Source organism: Odocoileus virginianus, chromosome 2, assembly GCF_023699985.2.
Source record: "Odocoileus virginianus isolate 20LAN1187 ecotype Illinois chromosome 2, Ovbor_1.2, whole genome shotgun sequence".
NCBI lineage: Eukaryota > Metazoa > Chordata > Mammalia > Artiodactyla > Cervidae > Odocoileus > Odocoileus virginianus.
The window spans coordinates 56,930,137-56,953,314 of NC_069675.1; the positions used below are offsets into that span (position 1 = coordinate 56,930,137).

The 23,178-nt window shown below is 36.2% G+C and overlaps 1 protein-coding gene across 5 annotated transcripts in view; it reads right to left on the reverse strand.

Annotated features, from left to right (window-relative positions):
* Positions 1 to 23,178, reverse strand: part of USP34 (ubiquitin specific peptidase 34) — a 230,124-nt gene that overhangs the window by 171,694 nt on the left and 35,252 nt on the right. For all 5 annotated transcript variants that reach the window (XM_020891635.2, XM_020891636.2, XM_020891634.2 and 2 more), the window contains exons 2-4: positions 17,494 to 17,581; positions 5,914 to 6,334; positions 39 to 89 (exon numbers count right to left, since the gene is read on the reverse strand). In XM_020891635.2, the coding sequence (XP_020747294.1) occupies positions 39 to 89; positions 5,914 to 6,334; positions 17,494 to 17,581 (560 nt within the window). The remainder of the gene's footprint in view (positions 1 to 38; positions 90 to 5,913; positions 6,335 to 17,493; positions 17,582 to 23,178) is intronic.

The window sequence follows — 23,178 nt, forward strand, 5'->3', positions numbered from 1 at the left end:
TTCCATAAATCTAAAAATGAAAAAAGGTAAACACTTACATTCATATCACAGAATGCCCCTAAAATGTTGCTTTCTTGGGTTGATATATCCTGATTAAGAAGAAGAAAAAAAAGGTAAATAAAATTGCATCACACTATTACATGACCATCTTTTAAAACTACAATTTTTTAAAAACCGATTTTATAAAAACTCAGATTTTACAACTTCTACTCTTCATGAACAGTAGTATTCCAACTGAAGTTAATATGATTCAATTCTAAAGTATATTTTAACTCTTCTCTAAAGAAATTGTTCTATACTACATGCTACACATCATTTTGCATTCTTAAACAAAAACCTTTCCTTAAATAATTGGGGTAATTTTTTATACATGTTTAACTTAGTTAAGTGGTTTTGAAACTGTAATTCTCTAGAGGTATACTCGAAAGTTTCACAAGGTGTCTCCACAAATTAAGATTTAAACTATCTGAAAGCATCTCATCCACTTGTGGTGTGAATAAAAGCTGGTATGATCTTTCTGAATGATGATGTTGCAGTTACCTAACAACATTTAAAATGCACATTCCCTTTGACCTAGCAATTCATCTTTTGGTTATTTATCCTAAACAACTAGTAAAGAGTATGCATAATGATGCTCAAGGCAATTATTTATAACATCTCAAAATTAGAAACAACTTTACTATCCATCAATAGGATGGCTAAATAAATGGTGACATAACCATCAAGGGTCTTACACAGTCTTCAGAAACAGTAAGGCAAAATGGCATGAGAGATGATCTTTTTGGAATGATGAAAATGTTCTCAAATTGAAATGTGGTAATGGTTATACAACTCCATAAGTTTATGAAACAATATATACTTTAAGGAACTAATTTTTAGGGTGATTAAAGTTTATCTCTAAAATACTGTTAAAATAAGGTGAATCCAAAAAAACTGAATTCCATATACACATCCATAAAAAGAGAATATATTTGTTAAAAATAGAATTTATAAACATGATCTGATTTTCATAATTTTTTAAAAGCCTGAAAAAATCTGTACTAATTTCATAACAATTTTTTTTTAGGAAAAGATGGAGAAATTGGAAGAGTCAAAGCTTTTTAAACACTATTTTGTATAGTCTGTGTTTTAGTCATACTGAAGCTGCTACTTTCATAATCAGAAAGATATTTTCAGCTGAAAAGTTAGCTAAAGGAACCTGTTCAATTCATTGCTGTTACCCATTTTAAGTTCAACTGCTGAAATCAAGTTTGAAAACAACTGACTGAGGCATGCATAAAACCCTCAGAACACTGACAACAATCTAAAGAGTTCTCAGAGAGGCAAAAACACGTCAAAATAACTGTACCAAAGAATTAGCAAGCCTCTACTACCAGGGCCACGGTTAAAGTTTTAAGTTATTCTTAAGAAAACTTTTGTCCTTAAAAAAATTCAGAATATAAGAACTCCTGTGGTATTACTAAATATAATTCATGGACCAGATGAACCATGCTGGAATATCAGATTGGAATAAGATTTCTAGCACCTATCATGGACCAAGTGAGAAATTCTCATAACAGAATTCTATGCTGGTGTGCACAGTGTTACTCATGGACTTGGTTACAAGTATTTTGGCTCCTCAAAAGATCTGTTTTACCATTTCATATTTCTACTCTGGACACACAAAGCCACTACCCTAAAGTGATGTTATCATCTCATTTTAAGTATTATGTAGAGTTAACATGGGTTAACAAAGTTAACAAAATTCCATATAGCCAAAGCTACGGCTTTTCAAGCAGTCATGTTCAAATGTGAGAGCTGGACCTTCGTGAAGGCGGCCAAGCGCCAAAGAACTGATGCTTTTAAATTGTGGTGTTGGAAAAGACTCTTGAGAGTCCCTTGGACAGCAAAGAGATCAAACCAGTCAATCCTAAAGGAAATCAACTCTGACTATTCATTGGAAGGACTGATGGGGAAGCTTAAGGGCCAATACTTTGACCACCTGATGCCAACACCCAACTCGTTGGAAAAAACCCTGATGCTGGGAAAGACTGAAGGCAAAAGCAGCATAGGGCAGCAGAGGATGAGATGGTTGGACAGCATCACCAATTCAATGGACATGAACTTGGGCGAACTTCCAGGAGATGGTGAAACACAGGGAGGCCTAGTGTGCTACAGTACATGGAGTCACAGAGCCAGACATGACTTGGTGACTGAACAACAACAGAGGGCATGATCTCTCTTCTCTCTATAATTTTTATACTCATTTCACACTGAGAAAAAAACATTAGAGCAGTAATTCATCTGCTAGAATTACCTATATCATTCAGGATTAGGAAAACAATGTCACTGGCCTCCACAAACTTTTTCTGTGAATTGTTGTTTTTCAGTTGCCCAGTCGTGTCTGACTCTTTGCAGCCCCATGAACTACAGCATATCAGGCCTCTCTGTCCCTCACCATCTCCCTTACTCAAAGTTCATGTCTATTGAGTCGGTGATGCCACCCAGCCACCTCATCATCCTCTGATGCCCTTTGCTCCTTCTGACCTCAATCTTTCCCAGCCTCAGGGACTTTTCCAATGAGTCAGCTATTCGCATCTTTTGACCACAATACTGGAGTTTTAGCTTCAGCATCAGTCCTTTCAACGAGTACGCGGGGTTGATTTCCCTGAGGATTGACTGGTTTGATCTCCTTGCTGTCCAAGGGACTCTCAGGAGTCTTCTCCAGCACCACAGTCTGAAGGCATCAATGCCTCAGCGCTCTGCCTTTTTCATGGTCCAGCTCTCACAACTGTACGAGACTGGGAAGACCACAGCCTTGACTATGCGGGCCTTTGTCAGCAGAGTAATGTCTCTGCTTTTCAACACACTGTCTAGGTTTGTCATGCTTTCCTGCCAAGAAGCAAATGTCTTCTGATTTCACGGCTGCAGTCACCATCCACAGTGACTTTAGGGCCCAAAGAAGAGGAAATACGTCACTACTTCCACCTTTCCGCCCTCTATTTGCTATGAAGTAATGGGGCCGGATGCCACGATCTTAACTTTTTTTAATATTTAGCTTTTAGCCGGCTGTTTCACTCCCCTCCTTCACCCTAAGAATTATTACTACTTATTTTAAATGACTACATCTTTCAAAATATTTTCAACTTTTATAGGAGGGAAGAAGGATGCAGAAAGAAAGGGAGAAGGAAGAGATACTCCAAGTTCCCATCTTATTCACTATTGAAAGTAAGTTACAATAGTTACAGTGATTAGGTCTGAAACATTTGAGAAGCAATGAAGAATTAAGACCTGAATTATAGAATTCTCTCAGCACTATGCTATGCAAGCCTAACCAGAACTTTTAACCTAAGTCAGTCTTCTCTTATATGCAACAAGAACATTTACTAAGTTTCTAAAGGTGTCAAAACACCAACAGAGGAGCACTGCATCTTCTCAGAGTCTTGGTCAATTTGTTCCTCTTAAATAAATAAAGTAAAAGGCCTTATCAGGAAAGGATGCATAGAGCTGTATGAGGAAAAGACTAGATGAACTACCTCCTTATAAAAGGTGGAATTAAACCATTAGCAAACTCTACAGTACTGCATATTAAATATTAGCTTTATGACATTTATATGTATATAGAAACAAATACATATAATTTTATAATACATAGGTACACTATATCAAAGACCCTTTGAAACAGCTGGCCCTTAACATATTTAATAACATGGCCATTGGACAGAAACTAGAAATTTGAGAATACTGGTAACATCTCATTAAGATAACAGAAACTTGGGAAACAGCTATTATAAACAGAATATTAAAGATGCACATATAAATTCAATATAAAGAGATGAGAATTCTGTATAAGATATAGAATTCTGTAAAAGGAAAGTCCTCCTTTATTTTATCCAAGGGTGGTGTTTATTAGAATTTTACCTAAAGATCATAAAGTCATTGTTTTCAACCAAGTAGTTACATGGAATAATCCTCAAAAATGGTAATAAGGAGAAAAAAAAATGGTAATAAGGCATTTCAATCCACAAGGAAAAGTACAGGGAAGGGTGACTATTCCTATTACTTGGAGATAATCTTTGAAAATCATTTTAAAAAATAATGACGAGAAAACTGATTTTAAGAACAAAATGACATTTTTAGTATTGCTATAATTCTTATCAAGATTTTTTTTTAACTGGACAAAAAATATTTCTGAAACATTTTGAATAAATTTCACATATTTACATCCCTAACCAAATGATTTTTAATATCTTTCAATTATCAATGTAAGGCATTAAAAACACTCACTATTCATGTGGTGTTCTCAAGACTAAATTTTGCAGTTTTGCATAAACTGATCCCCTTTTTGTTGACCAAGGTTAACATTTTTTAGAATGATTAAGAAACATATGATGTCAATAGAGAAGATTTATTAAAAGGTTTCTCTATGCTGCTGCTGCTGCTGCTGCTAAGTCGCTTCAGTCGTGTCCGACTCTGTGCAACCCCATAGACGGCAGCCCACCAGGCTCCGCCGTCCCTGGGATTCTCCCTCCAGGCAAGAACACTGGAGAGAGTTGCCATTTCCTTCTCCAGTTTCTCTATGGGAAGATAACAATTAAGAATACTAGAAGACAGAGTACAATCTGATTTAAAGTATTTTTATGAAGAATTCTAATAGGGAAAAGACCCACCTCCTGGGCTATATTTTTAGTCTCAATTCAGTGATGAAAACATTGTCAGTAAAGAACAATTTTTTTCCAGATGAAGGAAGAAAGTTAGAGAAGTCAGTATGGAGGTTATAGAAAAAATAAGCTGGAGAAAACAGGCTTAAAAAAAAATAAAAAGGCATGTGGTAGATTTGTTAATGGCCACAACTCTACCTATTCGTGGATGTAGAGAAAAACACAATGTACTTAAAGTTTAAAATGAAACTTTACCTCTCCTCCCATTCACATATAGAATCTACTTCACACCCCTTTGATCTGAACTACCCTGTGAACTGCTTCAATCAACAGAATATGGCAAACTTGATACTGTGTGATTTCCGAGGCTGAACTTTTATAACAGGCCTTACAGCTTCCACTTTTGCCTTCCTGGATCAATGAGAAGACTATCATGTAAGGAAGCCAGGCTACCCTAGTAAAGAATGAGAGGCCACGCAGAGAAAAATCCAAGGAGCCCTCAGGAGCAGCCAGCACGATCAGACATGTGAATGAGACCATCTTGGACTTTCAAACCCAACCAACTCCCAAAATAAAGGCAACTGCATTAAGTGAGGCCATACAGAAACTAGCAAAGGAATTGCCCAGGCAAGCCATGGAATCATGAGAAATAATCACTATTGTTTTTAAGCCATTATTATAATACATTATCACATAACTTTTCAATTCCTACTATCTGGAGAAATAAATGCCATTATCTAAACCTAAGATGGAAAGGCTTGTATAAATATTACTAGTGGAGGAGGGAAGAAGGGAGGGAAGGAGAGAAAAAAAATCACTAGTGGAATAAGTAAAGCATCTTGAGTGCAAAAGAAAATACTATTATTTAAAACTAGTAATTACAGATAATTTGTTAAGCATTTTTTCTTTATAAAAGGAATTCCAAATTCTGTTAACCTACATTTCTAAGAATGAAATTCCATCTTCCTCTTTTTCCTCAATTACTAGTTTTTGAAAGTCACGGTAAGTAGAGCATAGATATAATTAGCAAAATATCTAACTTTTATGAGTTCAATTTATAAATTTTTCCTTATTAGAATTACACTGAGCAAATGTTCAACATAAGTCGCTACAGAAATGCTCTGAAGAAATCCAAAATAATTTTTATAACAATAGTGGTTTTTATAATTTTCCATCAATAATGACTATCTTCATATATATTCATAAGTGAGAAATTACCAACATAACCATGACTTGGTATTACTTAAAATTCACAATACCTATATTTACATACCTCTATAGTAGGATGAGTATTATGCTTGTAAGCAGTATATAAGGGAAACTGAATCTGAAAAATTTTTGCCACACACAGTAAGAGTTTTTCCTTCTCATCTGTACTCCACAAACTAAAAGGATCAGAGTTCTTCGAAGATTCTTCCTCAGTCAGATTACAAATTCTTGAAGAGTTTGATTTTTTTTCTATTGATTTTTGTCTTTCTGTACTTCCTTCATTACATTCTCTTTCTATATTCTGTGGTTCTTCCGCTTGATTACTCTCATCTTGCCACGTGGAATCTATGTTGATAGTTGTACAATGTTTACAAAGCTGATCTCGGAGCACTTGAACTTGGGCAATCACTAAGTTAATAAGTGCACACACTACTTGGTTAAAAATCTCCAAATGCTTATACTCTTTGAAGCAGCATAGACATTGCCTACAAGAGAAAAAAAAAAAAAGGTTAAAAATCTCCAAATGCTTATACTCTTTGAAGCAGCATAGACATTGCCTACAAGAGAAAAAAAAAAAATCTTTAACCAATGCTTCCTAAAGAGGCAACAATTGTATCCTTATTAAAAAACAGTACTAAAAAAGTAAATACTCAAATTTTTTTTCAAATAATTGTATTTCCTCCCTTCTGATAGAGTAGCATTATAAAAACTTTAAAAGATAGCATCACACGAAAAACTGGTACCAGTAAAAAGTCATTAGATTAGATTGACAGCTATCATCTTCAGTTTTATATTTTATCTATCCCTCCAGACTTCCCTTCCCTTGTAGCTCAGTCGGTAAGAATCTGCCTGCAGTGCAGGAGACTCGGGTTCATTCCTTGGATTGGGAAGATACCCTGGAGAGGGAAATGGCAACCCACTCCAGTATGTATCATTGCCTGGAAAATCTCATGGACAGAGGAGCCTGGTGGGCTGCAGTCCATGGGACTGCAAACAGTCAGGCATGACTGAGCGACTAATACTTACCTACTTATCCTTCCAAAGAACTATTTAAGAACAAGAAATTATGGCTGTATCTTTCTTCTCTAAGTACTAAGTACTTAATGCATGTTTAATAAGTTATGAGGAAACTGACTATAATAGAATACCTTGTTAGTAAACTTGACTCATTATCTTACATAAGGGATTTTGCTGTCAACTAATAAAAAAATTTACATTTTGGGTGGAGAATGGATAAATGTGTATGTATGGCTGAATCCCTTAGGTGTTCACCTGCAACTATCACAACACTGTTTGTTAATCAGCTACACCCCAATAAAAGCTTTTTTTTTTTTTAATTACATTTAAAAAAAATTTGCAGGGGACTACCCTGGTAGTATGGTAGTTAAGAATCTGCCTTCAAAAGGGAGGATGCAGGTTCAATCCCTGGTTGGGGAACTAAGATCCTACATGCCACAACAAGAAGCCCCTGCACCACAACAAAGACACAGCACTGTCAAAAAAAAATTTTTTTAATAAAAATAAGTAAATAAAAATCATTTTCTTGGGACTCTCCTGGCAGCCCAATGGTTAAGACTCTGCTTCCACTCTGGTCAGGGAAGGAAGATTCCACATGCCAGCTGTGCAGTGGCCAAAACTAACAATTTACTTGAAGGTTACTTAGAAGGACATTCCCGCCCTATCCGGCAGATAAAAGTGTCTAGGAATAACACACACACTTACTTCAGTTCCAGTGAAAAACAAGAATAAAGTAAGAGTCTAATTATTACACAAAATTATAGTTCTCTTAGACATGTTCACTTAGCACAATGCCTAGCATTTTATAGATAATCAAAGGGGTCTGGTGAATCAATAAGTAAATGATACACAAGTACCAGGTTATAATGTATCCAAAGACAGATGACAGTTAAGCGACTATCACAATTTGCATCTATTTATCAAAACAAATCAAAACTCTTATTGTATCAAAAAGATCACCAACTTCCTGTATGGCCATGTAAGAATTACTTCATTTTCTCTAGGTGTGGAAGATTTAAAGTATGGCCACAAATTCTTTAACACTCTTCCCTTTAAAAAGGGAAGCCCAATTTTCCTCCTCTTGAATGTGGACCGGACTTAATGACTAATGAACAGAATGTGGCAGAAATGACAATGTGTGACATCTAAGACTAGGTCATAAAAGACCTTGCTTCTGCCTTGCTCTTTTGGATCACTCACTCTGAAGGAAGCCAGCTAACACGTAAGACACTCGAGGAGTCCACAGCAAGGTCCACATGAGAAAAAAACTAGCCTTCCACTAACCACCCAATTTGCCAACCATGAAAGTGAGTCAACTTGGAAACAGATCCTCCAGTCTCATGTAAGGTCATGACTACAACCGGAACCAACCAACTAAACCACCTCCAAACTCTTTTTCATACAGTGATTGATGATAAATGTTTATAATTGAGATAATAAATGTATCTCTCAGGATAATAAATGCACCTCTCAGGATAACAAAAGCTTGTGTGTGGGGTTTTTTGTTTTTTTTCAGTTATTTATTGGCTGTGCCAGGACTTAGTTGCAGCATGCGGGATGTAGTTCCATGACCAGGGATCAAACCCAGGCCCCTGCGTTGGGAGCACAAAGTCTTAGCCACTGGACCACCAGAGAATTCCCTATTGCTGTTTTTAAAACACTAATTTAGGAGTACTCTGTTACATAGAAATACATAAATGATACATCAGGACTATTTTCTAGATGGCAAAATGAAAGGGATTTTATCTCTTAGGCCTCCTCCATATTTAAGTTCTATAATATTACAATTCCTACAAGAAGAAAAATAAACACATTAATCAACATTTTTCTGAATAGCTTCTTTCTTTAGGTTTAGGAAAAACCAAGGTCAAAGGGAAGAATCATACATTTGACTATCTTTAGTGTAAATGGCATCTTGAGTTTCTCCTCAAAAAAACAAACTTAAGGTCAGATTTCGGATCAGTAAAGCCAAACAGTTCGTCAAATTTACTTTAAAAATTCACCGTCAGGGATGGACCTAGAGATTATCATACTAAGTGAAGTAAATCTGACAGAGAAAGTCAAATATCATATGATAATGTCTTATATGTGAAACTTAAAAAAAAAAAAAGATACAAATGAACTTATTTACAAAACACAGACTTCAAAACCGAATTTATGGTCACCAAAAAGGAAAGGTAGGGGGGAGGGATAATTTCGGAACCTGGTATTAACATATATAAACTACTACATATGAAAGAGATTACCAACAAAGACCCACACTATACAGCACAGCGAACTCTACTCAATACTCTGTAATAACCTACAGAAGAAAAGAACCTGAAAAGGGATAGATGTATGTGTGACTGAGACACTTTGCTATACACCTGAAACTAATACAATATTGTAGATCAACTATACTCCAGTATAAAATAAAATTAAGAAATAAAAAAATAAAATTTAAATTCACTATCATGATATAAGCATTAAATCATTTAATAACTGACTAGGAAACTAATCTTAAAATACTAAATTGATATATGAACACAGTAACAAACTGGATCTAGGTCCTTACAGATGTAAAATATACACATTCAAGAAGAGCTGAGGATCTAAGTGAATACACACACAAACACATCTTTAAGATAATTATATGCTACATAAATTATACACTGTACTGTCTACTCAATTCTGAGAAGTCTAGGTATCTGAATTCTCAATTCAGCATGTCTCTCTGTATCCACACCCACAATACAAGAAGGGAAAGAAATTTAGTTTTTTAAAACAAAAACATCACTTTTTCAGTTAAGCCCAATCTGATTTTACAAATAAATTTATTTCTTCTATGTTGTAAATCACACTACAAATATACATAAGGAAAAAAATCATTAAAGAGATAATGGAAGAAAAGATGACAGCAAAAAATTCTGGATGATAGAAAGGGAGGAAAAATAAGTAACTGTGTTCCAAATAAACAAACTTAGAAGGGGCCACAGGAGAAAACTAGCAGCAAAAAGATTCACCCCACAGAATGCTGGAAAAGCTCAGGACTTTGAGCTCAGGTGTCTGAGCTTCAGACACCTCAGAAGGCAGAAATGAAGCATAAGAGGAAACAGAACTAAATGAAAGGTACTGTTAAAACCTGCAGGCTCCCACTCCAGACAGCAGGAATACTACCCCTACTTGACCCTAGAAAAGAAGAAATTCTTACTGTACATAAAATGAACAAGATCAACTCAGGAACATAAGATACTGAAAAAGGTAGGGATATAAGTAACTGAAAGTGAGAGACTTATGTAAAATTAAGACTGAATGGTGAACCTCCCTCAAGTATCCTTCTCTGCCCAACCATCAGATTAATGTATCTCAAGGGGAAAGACTTAGAAAATGTGAACAATGCAAGAGAAAATGCCTATAATAAAGTCTGCTCGACATTTTACCACATCATACAGTACAAGCCAAAATCTGAGATGCCCCATTCACACAGAATTGCAATCTATTTTTCAGTGGCCCTCTCTTAACCATGAAAAGATAGCCAAGGATAATAAGACTTTCCAGGAAAAACTGTGTCACTAAAAACAGATCAAAGCAAAAAATTAAAAGAAATTTAGAGGCAGTAGGTAAAATGCAGCAAGAAAAAAGGTTTTAATTAATATTCTTAGAGAAACAAAAGATACTCGATTACTGAAACAACAGAACACTGTTAAAAGACGCATTCCAGTTACAAAACAGAGCCTTTTAACGTGTACAGATGTGCACTATATAGCTTTTGCTTATATACCATTCGCAATTTAAAAAGAAATTAAAATTACATCAATTTGTAAAATTCAATAGAAGATCCAGAGGTATAACTGAAGAAACCTCCCAAAAAGTAGACTAGACAAAGAAAAATAATGGGGAGAAAAAGAAAAACTATCAATCAAGGAGGTACAATTTCTAACTGATATTTGCAAGAAGACAGCAGAAAATACAGAGCTAAGGAAACTATGAAATAAAAATAAAATTCAGAACTGAAAACCCACCAGAACACGTATCATCATGAAACTTCTCAAGCCAAGGAGGGATAAAGATCCTAAAAGCTTGCAGGAGGAGTGAAAAGAGTAACATGAACAAGCTCAGGAATAAAAACAGTGCATACTTCCTCAAAAGTAATACTAGGAGATAAAACGCAATGGAATAACACTTTCAATATTCTGACAGATAATAATTTTCTACCTAATATTCTGTATCCAACAAAAGTTATCAATAAAAGTAAGGGCAGCTCAGATTGGGAGAAAATAATAGCAAACGAAGCAACAGACAAAGGATTAATCTCAAAAATATACAAGCAACTCCTCCAGCTCAACTCCAGAAAAATAAATGACCCAATCAAAAAATGGGCCAAAGAACTAAACAGACATTTCTCCAAGGAAGACGTACAGATGGCACAAAAACACATGAAAAGATGCTCAACATCACTCATGATCAGAGAAATGCAAATCAAAACCACAATGAGGTACCATTACACGCCAGTCAGGATGGCTGCTATCCAAAAGTCTACAAGCAATAAATGCTGGAGAGGGTGTGGAGAAAAGGGAACCCTCTTACACTGTTGGTGGGAATGCAAATTAGTACAGCCACTATGGAAAACAGTGTGGAGATTTCTTAAAAAGCTGGAAATAGAACTGCCATATGACCCAGCAATCCCATTTCTGGGCATACACACCAAGGAAACCAGATCTGAAAGAGACACGTGCACCCCAATGTTCATCGCAGCACTGTTTATAATAGCCAGGACATGGAAGCAACCTAGATGCCCATCAGCAGACGAATGGATGAGGAAGCTGTGGTACATATACACCATGGAATATTACTCAGCCATTAAAAAGAATTCATTTGAATCAGTTCTAATGAGATGGATGAAACTGGAGCCCATTATACAGAGCGAAGTAAGCCAGAAAGATAAAGACCATTACAGTATACTAACACATATATATGGACTTTAGAAAGATGGTAACGATAACCCTATATGCAAAACAGAAAAAGCAACTCAGATATATAGAACAGACTTGTGGACTCTGGGAGAAGGCGAGGGTGGGATGTTTCAAGAGAACAGCATTGAAACATGTATATTATCTAGGGTGAAACAGATCACCCCAGGTTGGGTGCATGAGACAAGTGCTCGGGCCTGGTGCACTGGGAAGACCCAGAGGGATCGGGTGGAGAGGGAGGTGGGAGGGGGGACTGGGATGGGGAATACATGTAAATCCATGGCTAATTCATTTCAATGTATGACAAAAACTACTGTAATGATGTAAAGTAATTAGCCTCCAACTAATAAAAATAAATGGAAAAAAATAAATAAATAAAAGGGCAGAAGAGACATTTCTTTTTTAGGTCACAAAGGCCTAAAAATCATTTATCTCCCATGTAATTTTTCTCAGAAAACACATCATCCAAACAAAACAAAGAAATAAACTAATAAAGATGGCATGCAATCCATGAAACTAGCGATCCAATACAATAGAAAAGCATAAGAAGTTTCAAGGATGATCTAAAGAGAAGATAGCTGTTTCAGTAACCCTAATGAGAAATCAATACAGACTGGAGTAGGAAGATGAAGTCCAAAGGAGATGAAGGGAAGGAAAGAAATAACAGATCACTTAATGATGTGTAAAATGTAAAAACCAGTACTGGGGTAGGGCTGTAGATTCGGGGTAAGATTAAACAATTCCCACCCAGAAAATTAATCAAATGAAAAACAAGCCACTAAACTCTATGAAACAAACAATAACAAAAGAAAAACAAGTTCTATCTTTTAAGATATAAAGTGAATCACAGACTCTTTTTTGGCGATCACTGAGCAATTATTTTCATTTTTAAAACTACCTCAAGAACTGACGTAACTATATTGAGAGGATGGGGAAGGTTAAGTGGGTGAAACCGTTATGCATCAGAAAAGGAAGTTCACAAATTATATCTAAAATTAATAAAGCAATAGCAATATGATTTTTTAACATAACTGAAATATAATTACTATTTATAAGGTAATATCAAAACCAACATTTTAAAGAATTGAAAACAGAAATGGGACTGAGGAGACAGGAGACAATGGACTTTTTTATAGGCCTTTTCCTCCCATTTTATTTTTTAAACTCTACAAATATTGCTTTGTATTTGTATACCAAAATCATACATTACCTTTGACTACCTGAGCTTAACCTATTTTCTTCTCAGTCCTACCCCTATTACTACCAGCCTGATAAAGACTTTATTACTTAAGTAGAGTTTTGAGCTGCCTATGTGAGTGGAGTACGCTTACACTTAAGAACACACTATGATAAAAATTTCTAAATGATAACATAAAATGCATGTGTGCTTAGTCACTTCAATCATATCTGAATCTTTGTGGCTTCCTCTATCCATGGGATTCTCCAGGTAAGAATCCTGGAGTGGGCTGCCATTTCTTACTCCAGGGAATCTTCCCAACCCAGGGATCGAACCCATGTCTCCTGCATTACAAGTGGATTCTTTATCCACTAAGCCACTTGGGAAGCCCACAACATAAAATATGTAGCATTAATTAATATAATAAAAATACTAACTACACATTCATGAGGAAGCTATATGTCAAAATTAAATTATTTCAACCTGAATTCCATAATTTGATCTAACAAATATTCCAACGGATCTAACATTTTCCTGGCCTGGTACTGCTAAACATGAGAAAGAACTGTTCATCCACAGTATTCAACCTTAGCAAAAGCTTATTTATGAGCTAATTTCTGAAAAGCACTATTTCGAATAGTGGTCAATATCAATATCCCACTGGCCACATTTCTTAATACCAAAATAAGGACTAAACTCTTAAAACAGTGGAGAATATACATGAACCTATTCAAAAGCAGTAGTATCTAACACCATTCTAAAACAGTTTTAAAATAAAGCTGATTAAAACAATGAAAATAAGCAACAGCCTCAAATATTTATTAACTAACAAATGAAAAGTAAGAAAGGTACAGTTTTTAGCCTGAAAATACAAAGAATCACCCCCTACCTAGCACTCAGAACGGAAGAAGGCAATGGCACCCCACTCCAGTACTTTTGCCTGGAAAATCCCATGGATGGAGGAGCCTAGTAGGCTGCAGTCCATGGGGTCGCTAAGAGTCGGACATGACTGAGCGACTTCCCTTTCACTTTTCATTTTCATGCATCGGAGAAGGAAATGGCAACCCACTCCAGTGTTCTTGTCTGGAGAATCCCAGGGATGGGGGAGCCTGGTGGGCTTCCGTCTATGGGGTCGCACAGAGTCGGACATGACTAAAGTGACTTAGCAGCAGCACTCAAAACTCTTTCAGGGGAGAAATAAGATTAGAAAGTAGACAGGCAGGAGACAATGAGGAAACCTGAATGGCTACTAAAGCATCTGCAAGATATAAACATAATAAGCCTATTTTATAATAGGCTTTAAACGAGTCAAAAAAAAAAAACAACTGGGAGTAATTCGAACAAGAAGGACTTTGCCTTGTAGGAGCAAATGTCTTCATCATTAATGACATTTCCTTTCAGATTCATATATGCTCTTTTCCAAATTTATATTCTTAAATTTATTCTAATATTCTCTCCCCTTTCTCAGAGAATTCATTTTATTGCCCATTTCATTCCAATTTCCCATTCCAATAGTGATAAAATAATGATAATCTGTTAAAGTAACATACATAACTTCTTAAATCTTACAAAGAAGCGACAGCTATATTACTGTGATAAAGCAATTAAAAATGATGATGAAATAAGGATGACACAGTCATTCTGCTGTGCACCTAAAACTACCTAAAACTACCAGAACATTGTTAACTGATTATATTCCAATATAAAACAGTTTAAAAAAAATGATGAGACTGATCACAGTTCACATGAAAAAAATCAGATTATAAAAGATACAGTTTTATAATCACTTTTTTTAAAACTTTAAACTGTACTGTTTCCAATCTTACACCAAGGTTATGCCAAAAAAATTTACCAGTTGTTAAGCTGGGTGATGGCATATTTTTCTTTTAAACTTTGACCTTCTGTATTTTCTAAAAAGATTTTCACAGTAAATATATCCTTTAAACAGGAGGTTAAAGGCTTAGCAATTTCTATAAATATTAAACTTTTAACATACTGCGTTTTCAAGTGAACATTCTCCTTCACCTATTTCCTGGCCAATCAATATACCAGAAAAATGATTCTTCATCACTGATAATCTTATGAAAGTTAACACGTTTCTCCCAGAAAACCTATAAAAAACATTTTGTATGAGATGTCATGGATCCGTCTGTGCACTAAGGTACACTGATGGACCTTTCTTGGTCATGAGCCACCAAGTTAAGAATTTCTTTTGTAAATTAACTGTGTCTTATTAGTAACCAATTATCCCCTACAAGAACCATAATCTTAACCTAAGCAACAATATTTTTTGATGCCCTAGAGAGAAACAGGAGCAGGAGGGCAGAGCAAGGGAATAGGCAACAACTTTTACTATACAGCACTGCAATCCAACTGGATATTTTACTGTCACTTCTCTCTTCTATCAGTATGAACGATGAAAAGTGTAATATTCTACTTTTTGGTACTTTTTACTATCAGCTAAAAACTATCGCTACTTATCAACATGTGAACAGCATTATAGATATGACAAACTGTTTTCCAATTTGACACTTCATTCTTTAGCTTATGTACCCCTTCAACATACATTTCACTTTCTAAAATAAGTTTTAACAATTTTAATTAAAATAGGTGTTTAATTAAGTTCCTTTGTTTAGCTACTGTGCTAAGTATCTTGTTTCTTCAAACTCATGAAGACAGTAGTAGCTTTATTATTATTCATTTCACAAGTAAGGAAGTAAGAGTTTACAGAAGTTAGCTAATTTGTCATAATCACCTAGTACACAGGTGATGGAGGACTGGAAGCCACATCTACACAGCTCCAAGGCCACACTCTTAACCACTATATTCTGAAACAGCATCAGATAAAAGGCAGAGTCTCTACAGTGAAAGCTACAAATTACTGCCTAGAACTGTACATATCAAAATTTCATTTATATTTTCCTTCCCAATCCACAGACTCCAAGTTAAAGTTTCCTGATAAAAGGATTAAGAGTATACATCCAGGATAAATGTGAACTAGGAAAGGACTCATTCAGCTCCACTGATAACTAGTGGTGAGGTGCCAGGAAAATGGTAATTCTCTGAATTTCATTTTATTTAGTGGCACACTTATAAATCCTGAAATCAGGAATAAGATTTTATCCCAGTAAAGAACATGTTGCTACCGAGCTGTAGTTCCAATAAATTCAAAATTATGACTCAAATGCATCATTTCTCAGCAAAAACTTTAGATGGTTAATGTTAATTTTAAATCATTAACATATTAGTATTACAAAATATCCAATCATCTATCCTACCCATAATGAAAGGGACAAACAGCAAGCACAGATAAACTTAAGTCAAAAGAAACTCAGGTCAATGAGACTCAGAAAAGAAATGCCCAATAAAAACGGCACTTATGTTTTAAAATCTACAATCTTTTTGAAACAAATACAAGCACCACTTTATTGACAAGAGAGAAAGAGAAAACACAGGATAAAGGGATGTTACTGTAGAGCAAATGCTATTTGAAATTAAACTATTCTGATAAACTCCATGATCAATCTGTTACCTCATGACATTCACCTGTTATTACTGTATTTAACGTGTTCATTAATCACTGCACACAATGCTTCAAACATTTTCTTTTGCCAGAAAATTTCAGAAGAGCTAAGGATCTTTAAACAAATATGTACATAAGTAAACAAATTTTTTAGCCATGACCAGCTAAACTCATGTCGAGGAACAGTAATTTGCAAATCCCTGCTAAACACTGTGGTTATATTAATGACTGTTCTGTAAAATTTTATTCTCTCTCTATATATATATGAAATTTAAAAATTAACCTAATATACATAATTATTATGGAAGGAACAAATAGAAAATAGCTTCCAGAATGGTTAAAGCGTCCTCTACTATAATACTGCTTTAAAAGATTAAGCGTGTTATAGATCTCTAGCTATGACATAATGATTGTTCAATCTCTCAAAATAACTATTTTTTTACCACTTCAGTCAATTCCATGTTTCTAAGTAATGACAGAATCATTCCCATATTTCTAAACAATTCATGTTTTAAAAACAAAACCATGAATGATCCCAAGAATAACTGGAGAAGATTTAATATTGATAAACTGTGATTTAATGACAAAAGGTAACCAAAACCCTAAAGAAAAAATTTGATGACAATGTTAATTTAAAATACAACAAGGGGGAATTCCCCGGTGGTCTAGTACTTGAGCTTCCAAAGCAGGAGTATAGGTTCAATCCCTGGTCAGGGAACTAAGATTCCATAAGCCCTGTGACATGGCCTAAATGAATAAATGAAGTTTTTCAAAAAAACAAGAATGTAACTAAAAATTCCCTGGTGACCCAGTGGTTAGAACTCCATGCTTTCACTGCCAAGAGTGAAAGTCAATCCCTGGTTGGGGAACTAAGATAATATAAGCCACGTGGGTGTGACCAAAAAAACAAAAAATTAAAATATAAAGTAAAATACAACTCACAAAGTTAGTCTTCCCAAAGTACTTAAAGACGCATACCTCTGTGTCCAGGAATTGATATAAGCAAATATTTTGAGAGTATGTTCCTTTCTGAGCTGCAGTCCATCACCACCTTCTATATCGGATACTGAAAGAAAGTAGAAAAAGTAACTTTTAAATTATGAATAAACAATGCTAAACCAATATTAAAGTCAACAGGTACTTCCCTGGCAGTCCAATGGCTAAGACTCCATGCTCCAACTGCAGGGTACACAGGTTCAATCCCTGGTTGGGGAACTAAGATCCTGCATGCTACACCCAGTAGCCAAAAAAAAAAAAAAAGCCAATAGCCAATACTTAACAAAAAAAAAAAAAAAAACTAGACTTACAAATATTTCACGTAATCTGTTTTTGCTTTCACTAAAGAAAATAGATCTGTTTAATTAATGACTAATATGATACTTTGTCCACAAAGTCTCAGAAAAATTCAGAAGTTAGAAACACTGAGTACTTCTAAAAGGGGGAATATAAATGAGGTTAAAAAATAGTAGAGTCTTATTAAGAAGCAGTTAGACAAACCCCCATACCCTTGACTGCCCTCCCACCCCACCCACCTTTGTGGCGCACACGCGCGCGCGCACACACACACAGGACCTCCAAAAGTTTCTCTGGAGATGCTGAACCAGAGAGAGCTGGGTTTTGAACATTCAGATAGCTGAAGGCCAAGAGTATCATATTGAAAACATTTAATCTCTCTGTACAGGCATTCCCTATTGTGTCATGTAAACACTGCTATGAATCCTCACATAATATAAAATCTTGCAATAAAGAAAATGAGACTAACAATAAAATGTTACTAGCAGACTACTCACAACCTGTGAAACCATAACCAGAGCACTGATAAAACCAGTAACTAGTCTGATTTAAGATTTTTTACAAAAATCTTCAGCTTTAAACCATGAGGTTCATGCTTCATCTTTTGATATGAAGGTGCTTGAGGGCATTCAATTCTAACAAAGATCATTTCCAAAAAATTAAAGATCGAATGTAATCATTCTCATGAATCTATCATTTTTTTATGACTTTGCATCGCCAGACAGCTCTACAAAGTAGAAAATACAGGAGTTCTTGAAGGCAATAAAGCAATCACATGCACAAGAAGGCATTTTTGAGGAATGTCAGCTTTGTTACTCTTTTTTCATATACTACTAGAGTCTTGTCTTTAATCACAAGAAAACTTGCATGAATCACTATAAAACAATGTGATGGTGAAAAATCTCATATGAACTAGTAAGATGTTCCATTATACTAACATCCTTCCACTACTTACCAACTGTGTATGGCTTAACTTTCGTTTGTAGAAATAAAAACCTTTCCCTGTTCTAGATCGGACTATATACCGCTGGCTGTATGGGTCACAATAAACTGTGTGGATCACAATAAACAATAAACAAATAAATATAGACCACCTGACCTGCCTTCTGAGAAATCTGTAAGCAGGTCAAGAAGCAACAGTTAGAACTGGACATGGAACAACAGACTGGTTCCAAGTCAGGAAAGGAGTACGTCAAGGCTGTATATTGTCACCCTGCTTATTTAACCTATATGCAGAGTACATCACGAGAAACGCTGGGCCCAAAGAAGCACAAGCTGGAATCAAGATTGCCGGATGAAATATCAATAATCTCAGATATGCAAATGATACCACCCTTATAGCAGAAAGTGAAGAAGAACTAAAGAACCTCTTGATGAAAGTGAGAGAGGAGAGTGAAAAAGTTGGCTTAAAACTCAACATTCAGAAAACTAAGATCATGGCATCCGGTCCCATCACTTCATGGCAAATAGATGGGGAAACACTAGAAACAGTGACAGACTTTATTTTGGGGGGCTCCAAAATCCCTGCAGATGGTGACTGCAGCAATGAAATTAAGACGCCTGCTCCTTGGAAGAAAAGTTATGACCAACCTAGACAGCATATTAAAAAGCAGAGACATTACTTTGCCAACAAAGGTCCATCTAGTCAAAGCTATGGTTTTTCCAGTAGTCATGTAAGGATGTGAGAGTTGGACTATCAAGAAAGCTGAGCGCCAAAGAACTGATGTTTTTGAACTGTGGTGTTGGAGAAGACTCTTGAGAGTCCCTTGGACAGCAAGGAGATCAAACCAGTCCATCCTAAAGGAAATCAGTCTTGAATACTCATTGGAAGGACTGATGCTGAACCTGAAACTCCAATACTTTGGCCACCTGATGCAAAGAATGAACTCCACTTGAAAACAATCTGATGCCAGAAAAGACTGAAGGCAGGAGGAGAACAGGACAACAGAGAATGATCAGATGGTTGGATGGCATCACCGACTCAATGGACATGAGTTTGAGTAAACTTTGGGAGTTGGTAATGGACAGGGAAGCCTGGCATGCTGCAGACCATGGAGTTCCACAAATTAGATACAAATAAATAGAAGTCTCATATCCATGGAACTTTTAACATCATTAAGTGTCAACACAGTCCAAAATGATCTATACAGTCAATACAATCCCTACCAAAATCCCAACAATGTTTTTGCAGAAATACAAAATTCTACCCTTAGATTTATATACAATTTCAAAGGATCCCAAATAACCAAAACAATTTTTTAAAACAAGAACAAAGATGGAAGGCTCAAACCTCATGATTTCAAAACGAAGTACACAAATAAAAAACCACAATGAGCTATCCCTTCACACCTGTTAAGATGGCTACTACTGGGCCTCCCTGCCTGCTGCTGCTGCTAAGCCACCTCAGTTGTGTCCGACTCTGTGCGACCCCATAGACGGCAGACCACCAGGCTCCCCCATCCCTGGGATTCTCCAGGCAAGAACACTGGAGTGGGTTGCCATTTCCTTCTCCAATGCATGAAAGTGAAAAGTGAAAGGGAAGTCGCTCAGTCATGTCCGACTCTTAGCAACCCCATGGACTGCAGCTCACCAGCCTCCTCCATCCATGGGATTTTCCAGGCAAGAGAACTGGAGTGGGGTGCCACTGCCTTCCCCACTTCCCCGGTGGCTTAGCGGTAAAGAACTGCCTGACAATGCAGGAGACACAGGTTCAATCCCTGGTCAAGGAAGATCCCACATGCCACAGAGCAACTAAGCCCATGCACCACAATACTGAGCCTGTGCTCTAGAGCCTCGGAGCCACAACTACTGAGCCCAAGTGCTGCAACTACTGAAGCCCACGCATCCTAGAGTTCATGCTCTTCAACAAGAGAAGCCACTGCACTGAGAAGACCATGCATGGCCACTAGAGAGTAGCCTCTGCTTGCCACTAGAGAAAAGCCAAGAGCAACGAAGACCCAGCACAACCATTAAATATTTTTTTTAAAGATAGCTACTATTAAAATATCATAAAATAACAGATATAGATGAGGATGCGGAGAAACTGAAACCCTTGAGCAATGCTGGTGGGAATACTAAATGGTGTGACTACTATGGAAAAGAATACAGTACTTCCTCAAAAGATTTCAAAAAGAATTACCATGTGATTCAGAAATTCCACTTCTGGGTATATATATGAAAAAGAATTGAAAACTGAACCTCAAAGAAATATTTGTACACCTATGTTCCTAGCAGCATTATTCACAATAGGCAAGAGAGAGAAGTAACTCAAATGTATACAAACAGATGAATAAACAAAAAGTGCTACATACATACAGAAGAATGTTATTTTGCCTTGAAAAAGATGAAAATCCCATCACATGCTACAACATGAATGAGCCTTGAGGACATCATGCTAAGTAAATAAGCCAGGCACAAAAAAACAAAATACTGTTATGATTCTACTTATAAAAGATCTTGAGTAAACAAATCCACCAAAAACAAAGTAGAAAGGTGGCTGTCAGTGGGAGATGGAAGTGAGGAATTGTTTAACGGGTACAGAGTTTCAGTTTTTAAGATGAAAAAGTTCTGAAGATCTGTTGCCTAACAATGTGAATATTCTTTAACGATGTGAATATTCTTAACACTAAACCGTACACTTAGAAATGGTTAAGATGAAATAAACAAATTCCTACTGTACAGCACAGGGAACTGTATTCAATATCTTGGAATAACCTATCATGAAAATATATATATATATAAACAAGTCACTTTGCTGTACACCAGGAACTAACACATTATAAATTAACTACGCTCCAATATTTAAAAAAAAAAAAATAGCTGAAAAAATTTGTTATGTTTTTACAATTAAAAATCAATTAAAAAAAAAAGAGAAGCCCAAATTTCAGTTTAAAAGAAGCCACTGATCTTTACAAATCAAAGATCCATTAAAGTCCACAATATAATAAATAAAGGAAAGAAGAGAGGCAACTTTAAGAAAACCTTCCACCATTTCCTATAGAAGAGAAACTGTATTCCAACTCTAAAGGGCCAACCACCCAGACAGATAAGAGGGAACGGTGGGAGGATTGTCACACAGATCTAAAGTAAAGTTGCTCAGTCATGTCCGACTCTGCGATCCCATGGACGGTAGCCTACCAGGCTCCTCAGTCCATGGAATTTTCCAGGCAAGAGCTAAAGAACACCAAAAATAATAGCCCAAGAGAAGAGATCAAAGTGGAATTGGAAACATTAAGGCTGGGTAATCAGACATCCCTCAAAAGCAAGAAAGTTCAGTATCTGAAAGAGATATACCCAACACAATGCGTGAGGTAGCAGGATCGAAATAAGGTGAAAAGTAAATGGTTCTCATCACTTAAGATTTAAAAAGAAAATGCTCATGAAAACCTCAAAACCACAAGTGGACATTATGATGATATGATGGCAAGCACAATCCCAAAAGGAAACATATGAGGATAGGAGGCATAAACCCACAAGTCTAGTAAGAAACCATTAGTAGATATGACCAAGATCTTACCCCAAGCAAAGGGTAAGTATTCCCATACACAATCTCACAATTATCAGATGAAAAATTTCATGACCACTGACCAGGCCAAAAGTGCTGAACACAACCTCATATACTTTTTACAAGCCAGTAAGAAGGGTACAAAAGTCCCCTACATATGAACCTTCAAGTTGCAAACTTTCAAAGATGTGAACCTGTGTTTGCATGCCCAATCACCTAATTCACATGCCTCACAAATAATGACATGCAAGCATCCTCTCCAAGTGGCTGTGCATGTGTACTTGACTGTACAGTACTGCACAGAATACAGTAGTCTCTACCATCTCTCATCTCCTCTCCCTCCTACAGTCAGCAACTCTCTATTCACTCGATGCCAGACCCTGTATACCAGCTGTTGTACTATACTACTGTACTCTTCAAGGTATTGTACTTGAAATTAAAATTTAAAAGATTAAAAATGTTTTCATTTTTGTCTTATATGTATTATTTCTGTGAAAAGTGTCAAATCTATTATAGTACAGTACTATATAGCTGATTGTATTAGTAGGGTACCTAGGGTACCTAGTAGGGTACCTAGGGTACCTAGTTTTCATTGGACTTAAAAACACACTCTTGGAATGAAACTCATTTGTATGTAGGAGACGGCATACTCTCAGCAAAGTCCCAAAAGAATGGTACATGCAAGAAGCTGGGCCCTATCCAGAACCCTAGCCAGCACCAAGGTTAGCCACAGAGACCTATGCAGGTGGGTAAAACGGTTAAAATAAGTATGAACAACCCAGGAGACCAGAACCAGCTAGCACACCTAGCCTGAGGTGTTCCTTGGGTATATAGAAATTACTACTAATGCATCATTTAAAACTTGG